Source organism: Anarrhichthys ocellatus, unplaced genomic scaffold, assembly GCF_004355925.1.
Source record: "Anarrhichthys ocellatus isolate YVR2014 unplaced genomic scaffold, GSC_Weel_1.0 scaffold42, whole genome shotgun sequence".
Classification (NCBI taxonomy): domain Eukaryota; kingdom Metazoa; phylum Chordata; class Actinopteri; order Perciformes; family Anarhichadidae; genus Anarrhichthys; species Anarrhichthys ocellatus.
Window position 1 is genome coordinate 959,598 of NW_022280072.1, and position 7,075 is coordinate 966,672.

Below are 7,075 nucleotides of genomic sequence, written 5' to 3' on the forward strand. Positions count from 1 at the left end.
GTGTGTGTGTGTGTGTGTGTGTGTGTGTGTGTGTGTGTGTGTGTGTGTGTGTCGTCACTTCACAGGTATCCCAGTTTGGCTCGTGACTAAATAATTCAGCCACCATCAACAGTCTCCACGTTGACTTTCCGCTCTGCTCTCCTTCACCTCTGTCCTCCACATCTGATTGTTTTTCTTCTTTTGTCTGCTCTCCCTCGTCTTCTCTCTCTTCACCTCCTTCCTCCTCTGCTCTGTTCGCACGTTTTTTACCCCCCCTACTCTGAAATCATTCTCACCTTCCCACGGCTCCATCTATAGTCCTGAAATCTTTCTGTCCCCTCTTCTCGCTCTTTCTCTGCTTTCTTTCTTTTTCTCAGTCCTGTGATTGTTCTCGTGAGTCATGATGAAAGTGGTGTCACGTGGCTGCCAGACTTGTTTCTCTATCTGTCACCTCTGACTCATCCAGTGTGTGTCTCTGCTGGGTTTACACACATCCACAACGATCTTTTTCCATTTTCACCTCAGCGTGCTTCTGTTGTTTCCACCTTTCTCTCTCCACCTTACTGTTTTTTTCGTTCGTCTCTGTGCCACACACACCCTCCTCCTCCTGTTGTTGTCAGTTTCCTGATGGGAGGACCTGGGTGGTCTCTCCTTTCCGACTGAGGAGGAAATGCCAGTCCAGTTGGCCCGTAAGTGAGTTAGAAGGTGCTCGTCTTGTAGGTGGTCTCTGTCGTGGTGTTAGACTAGAATAGTCCCCGAGTACAATGCTGTTGGTTTGATGAAACACGTGAATGTTTTTGTTTATTGCAGATGTTTTTGTTATTGTGTTGACACAAAAAAAAACAATATCTGCTCTTCACATAGTGAATACAATGAAGTGTGGGAGGAAGCTAAACAAAAAGCATCTTATATGACAGTCTGCCTTTCTGTTACTCTTGTAATTCATCTTCTTTTGAATCTCAATTTGTTTCCTCACTCACTGACGGCCTCCCTCATCCCCTGTATGGATAGCCTGTTAGCTCCAACGTGCTGAGCTCCGAGTGTGTGTGTGTGTGTGTGTGTGTGTGTCATCAACCCACGCCAACGTACCGTGTTGCAGCTGCTTCCCTCTCTTAAAGGGCTGGTACACTCCGTGATAGCAAAGAAACCTACAGAAGCTTTTCTATACATTATGCAAAGAGCCTCTTGCTTGTTGGAAAGGAGAACAAAGGAAACAACCCATCCTGTTGTTGTGTTGTGCTTTGACTGAGGATGCTCTCTGTCTGACTGTCCCGGCATCCTGGCTCTCCTCCCATTCCCACCTCCTTCCTCGCTCCTCATCCTCTCCCCGTTTGGCCGATGCAGCGACTCATCCCTCGCTCTGCATACCTTCGCTTTGCTTCCCAGGATTTAGTAAAAAAAAAAAATACACTTATATTTGAACACAAAAAAAAACCCATCGGGCTTTAAACAGCACTTTCTTTGTACCTCTTTGTTATTTTTCCAAATTTTTCATCTCTGTGTTCCAACTCTGCTAACCGCCAAAAAGGATTAAACATCCTTTTACACTGTCTTAACATTTTTACACCAACCTGATGTCAAAATTCACACTTTCCGATGTCTCTCTCAGCAACATTTCCTCCTATATGCATCCCTAATTTTCATTTCCTGTCTTGTCTTTTCTTCTCCTGTGATCTCCCCTTGTCTGTCTCCTGCCTGCTGCTTGTCTCTGTGCCTCTGGCCTCTCCTCTGTCCCTCTGGCCCCCTCTGCTGTGGTGGGGGTGTAAAAACAGCCTCAAGACGACAGCACCTGGGTGTACTCTCCACTACACTATGGCTCAGAGTCTAAGGCCCTGCCAGATGGGGATTGGGAGAGAGAGACAGTAAGTGAGAAGCATCGGACTAAAATGTAAAGTACAGGGGAAGAAAATCCCTCAGGCGAGGAATGAAATCAGTCGTGTTTGGTCTTCAGAAGGATGGAAAGGATCACTTGTTTCTTTACCTGCCTGAGAACCTTCTGCAGTAAATGTGGAGGAAAAAAAAGCTTCTCAGGTTCAAAAAAGGTTAACTCCAGAGAGAATAGGCTGGCACTGCATCCAGAAACCCACCTCTGCATCACAGCATTCATTCCTCATTGACGAGTGGGTGGAAATGGTCACATGCGGTTTGCGGTACCATTCAGTCCACGACCAGCCGTCCTGTGTCCCTCCAACAACAAGCTGCTCAGTGTTTGCTTTGCCGCGTCGCTGCACCAACGGAGGAGTCACATTTTACAGAACACGGACGGCATTTTAGGCAATTTGGGTGATTGTTTCCATGCGATAATATATTAATTATAAGCATTTTAGTTTACTGAAGGAGTTGAGCGTTTATTTTCAGTGTTAGGATTCATATGTTAAATGTTCTCATCCCAGATAGAGATATCTATCTGCCTCTTGGGTCAATCTGACAAAGTTAGATGAGAAATGGCGTCGCTCTCTCTGACTGGTTCCCTTTAGAGGTTTTTATGCTGCTTGTCGGCTGTGTTTAGTGGAGCAGCATTTGCATTTGATAAGGTGTCATCAACCATTGAATCCCCCCCCAACTCATTTTATTCCTCATCCTCTCAGACACATCTTTACACCAGGGAGCATGTTTTTGTGCGACATTCCTGATCAAGTTATTTATCAACCAATTCAGTCTGGTAGATGTGAGCGACAAAAGTATTTAGATATGATTTAAGTGTGAATATTTAAAATGTGCTTGATTTTAAACCCTGTTCCGTGATAAAGGGAATGCGTTCTTTCATCTTCCAGTTTAAAGTAATTCTATTCTGCAGACACTTTTTTGAAACGCACACGGCGGCAGTAGAAGTGAGCTCAAATACACAAGAGGCCGGTATTTGATTTTGAATTATGTAGCTGATGCAGATTCATTCAAATATTTCATATTGGCTCATTAAATGTCTTTGTTAACAGCATTAGTTGATCCAATGTCCTCCATTAAAACCACAGCAGGTGTGGCCTTCATGCTCACTCAGATGAAACGGCACCTATCCGAGTGGTGTAAAGCAGACACTTCACACTTATTGTTTGATGTGTAATACATGAAAACTTCCTCACTATTCCTGGTTCTCACCTGCTCAGCGGCGTGTGCTGTGTTTCACAATCATTAGCGAGTGATGCATGAGAGACGATACGCATTTTACACCGTGAGGGGGAAATAAAAATAAACAAGGTGTATGCTTGCTGTGTGTACTCTGCCTAACGCACTCGCTCTGTCTGTCTCCAACAGTAAACCCCGATCTCTGGCAGAGAGGAGTGAACGTGTCAGTGGACTCATCGGTCTGACGTCCAGACCTCAGCGGTAGCAGCAGGATCTCTGTCTGAACCAGGACTTTAAACACACAGGAGCTGAACACTGAGGGGGGGAAGTGACTTACCAGAGAGGGAGAGAAAAAAAAAATCCTGACAGTGATGAACGTCACTGATTTCCAACCATCCCTGCCTTTCACCCTTGACAAAAAATTATATCAATTTAATAATAATGTGTATGTGTGACATACGGTAGTGCGTATACGGCTGTAGTCTTATGTGTTTGACATAAATGAAAGACTTTCATGGCCACATTAAACCCCCTTTGATTCAATGCTATAAGACTTTAAAACATGAGGACTTCCAAGTGGGGCGAATACTTTTTATAGGCACTGTTCAGCATATTCTAGTTCACACAAGCACTGCGCTCCAACGGGCTCTACAGTCCGGCCCACTCACTCTGCAGAGCAGCACACTGAAATGTGCAAGTACTGAACTTATTTCAAATCAGAAGAGACTTCATCTAAGAGTTTGGTCTTTGGCGATTAGTGGAGACAAGGCCAGTAGATCGGTGGTGGTGGTGAAGAGATGGATGGATGGATGTGATGAGGACTGGAGGGGTCGCATTGATTTCCTACTGAAATGATAACTGGCAGCAGCAGAGAGGAGAACGCTTTTGAAATGTTGACAGCAGTGATGCGATTGGTTCGCTGAGATCCTGGGATGATCTGGTTGGTTAACTGAAAGAGTGAACGCCCACTGTCAGCTGATTAGAGAGACGAAGAGAGAGAGGGAGAATAAACGAGAAGCATTTGTGAGTGAACTTCAGCTAATTTATTAATGTTTATGTATCTAATCAGGAAGTCTCATTGAGATTAAGATGAGAGACGAGAAACATTCACAAGAACTCGATCAGCAAAACAGAAGGAACACAACAATCATAAAAACCTATCAGATAATGAAGTTTCAAAATCTCCAAAGAGGAATGTAAGACTCTAGTTTGATGACAGTGTGCAGTTCATTCCATTTAAAAAGTACCTGAAACCAGTTCTGCCAATATTAGTGTGTACATGAGGGATTTCTAAGGTTAAGTACTGGGTCAGGTACTGTAGTTACACAATTTAAGTATTTTAAATCTAATAACTACGGTAGATTATTCAGATCCTTATCTTCATCAGGATACGCTGTACCCTCATCTGGCATCAAGCTGTCAATGATGACCTTCAAAACATCTGGTTATCGTTGGGTCAATATCCCAAATATGTCTCCTGAGAGCAGCCGCATGTAGACGTCAGTGTGCTGAGTGACGAGTGAGTGTTGGAGGGCTCTGCTTGTGCTCATGGAACTGGAGTTACAATGATAACCATCGTTCGGCCAATAAACAGAACGTCGACTCCGTCGTCCTCACATTTCCAGTAGTGAACATATTCTGTTTAGTTTCTAGAGATAGAATTAAAACGCATCGTTTCCTTTCATTCACAGCGTTATCATTTATTATTTATATCAAACTTGTTTTTGCAATTTTTTATTCCTGAGCTTTTCTTCTTTTATTACTGTGAGCGTTTATTTATTTGTCTGTTTGTATTTTATTCTAATCTCAGCAGTTTTCTGCTGCTTTTTCACTCTGAAATGCTTCAATGTTTATTTTTTTTCTATTTGCATCCAAAGAACTTTTTGTTTTCTATAAATCAATCCCTGCAGCTTTTTTTTGTAGTTCTTTTGTTCTTCTTTTAGTTTCTTGTGTAAAGTCAGTGTTACTACTTTTTCCTCTGCACCTCCTGTGAGGAAACGGCTCTTGTCTCCACAACAGAAGGCATCAATAGCAACACTGAGGCAGCAGACATTGTCGGCCATTATATCGTAGCCTTCACATCATTGCGATGTCTTCCAGTGTTGCCCCCTTTTTTCTCGGACAGATGCGCACAAATCATTTGTAACGATAGAAGTTATCATATTTTATTTTCCGTGGGAAACAAATCAACATATCAGTGACAGTTGCTACATCCGGTCGCCCCTCTCACCTCCTCACAATAACAAATCCACTGACTGGACATTTCAAACGTTTGTAGATGTAGAGCATCCGTCGTAGTATTTGCGCTCGATATCGTACCTGTTATCTGTATCTTTGAATGAACACAGTGCGTCGTTGCGGTGTTGACTTGGTGCGACGCGGCACGTTTGTAAATGGGGTTGAATGTTGTTTGCACTTATCAAGAGGACCTGAAGATGAACTATAGTGATAGAGGCCAAATAAACATGCATCGCGTTTATGTTCTGCTCACACAGGCTGATGTTTAGGCAGCGTTTCTTTCCTTTTTTTAGGATTATCAAGTGTGTGCGTGTGTGTGTGTGTGTGTTGGTGCAGTCAATCACAGTCATTGTAGGGTTAGTGTTTACTGTAGTCTCTCTGTGGTGGACATCTTAAGGACTCTCGAGTAAGACTTAAGTTAAAGTCCAAACAAACTGATTTTTTAAATAAACTTCAGAAACTGTATCTTCGGTCGGTCGGTCGGTGCGTTTCTGTGTGTGTTCGTGTGTACGGGAGGACGCATTGTTAAAGAATAATAAATAGAGATCAGATTGTTCCCATGACGTGTAGTGGCCAGTTTGTAATCAGTTTGCTGTTGTTCATCAGATGGAGACCATAGCAGCAATATTTTGTACAGTCTAGCTTTTATGTTCATTTTTATTGCCTTATTGAGACATTTTACGTGTAGGCCTATATATATTTTTTTTTTTTGCTGTTGTATTTATTTTTTCTTTCTCATAGTTGTGCTCCTGAGAATGTGTACATAAAAGTATAAATACAAAGATATACAAATATATTTTCCATTTGAATCGGAGAATATTATTTTTATTTGGTTTTATTTTTGCTGCTGGGCAAGAAAACGATTGCGATCGACATGATTTACTGTACCACGTTCTTCAGTGTGTTTATTGAGATGCAGCTGCTGTATATTTATGGTCTGTACACCACTGCTGTTTCTTGGTAACGTGTCCAGCATTGAGAGATCTGTGGGTTTTACTGATACATGCAAATCAATAAGGTTTCTTCCAGCTGTGTTGTGTACGTGTTTTCAAATCGCTGTGTGCCCTCATCCAATAAGGAGAGTCCTTTACAGAGACATAGCATGGTTTAAAAAAAAGAAAAAAAAGAATATGCATATCAGACATGTGTATTTATGTATATCTGTGTATATTCATCTATTTATACCTGAGGATAAATAGATGGCTGTGTGTGTGTGTGTGTGTGTGTGTGTGTGTGTGTGTGTGTGTGTTTGGACTCAATCAGAATGAATACAAAATAAAGCAGTTCTATGAATTGTTGTTCATGGAGATAATGTCCTATCATATTTTTTATTGATTCCTTGTTGAAATCAAGCAGCACCGACGCATTTCAGTTGTCGCGCATTAACTCCTGAGTTCACAAGTCATAAGGTCCATAAGAGTGTGTGGGTTCTTAGATTTCATGATTGAGTTTGACAAAATGTACAAACAAAAGCCTTCAGTTTGACTGTATTTTAGGGATCAAATAGCATAAAAGGTTTACACATCAAGTATGACATTCATATGGCTAGATTTATATGTAAAAAAGCAGAATTATATAATAGAAAATATAAGATCAATACCAAACAATGACCATAATACATTGTTTTACCATCACATGGTCATTGCTGTATGTGCTTTTAACTTTCTCCGGCATATTTGACACATTCCAGGACGGTTGCTTCTTCTTCAGTTACAGCAAATTGTGTGTATATGTATATGTATATGTATAGAAAGTTAAAAGCACATACAGCAATGACCATGTGATGGTAAAACAA

General features: G+C 41.6%; 1 protein-coding gene across 2 annotated transcripts in view; it reads left to right on the plus strand.

Annotated features, from left to right (window-relative positions):
- The window catches only part of pip5k1ca (phosphatidylinositol-4-phosphate 5-kinase, type I, gamma a), a 45,895-nt gene extending 42,555 nt beyond the window's left edge, over positions 1-3,340 (plus strand). The window contains exons 17-18 of one of the 2 annotated variants that reach the window (XM_031868222.1): positions 1,752-1,841; positions 3,232-3,340. In XM_031868222.1, coding sequence (XP_031724082.1) covers positions 1,752-1,841; positions 3,232-3,234 — 93 coding nt within the window. In that variant the 3' untranslated portion in view covers positions 3,235-3,340. The remainder of the gene's footprint in view (positions 1-1,751; positions 1,842-3,231) is intronic. The other variant, XM_031868223.1, reaches the window with a different exon arrangement.
- The last annotated feature ends 3,735 nt before the right edge of the window (positions 3,341-7,075 follow it).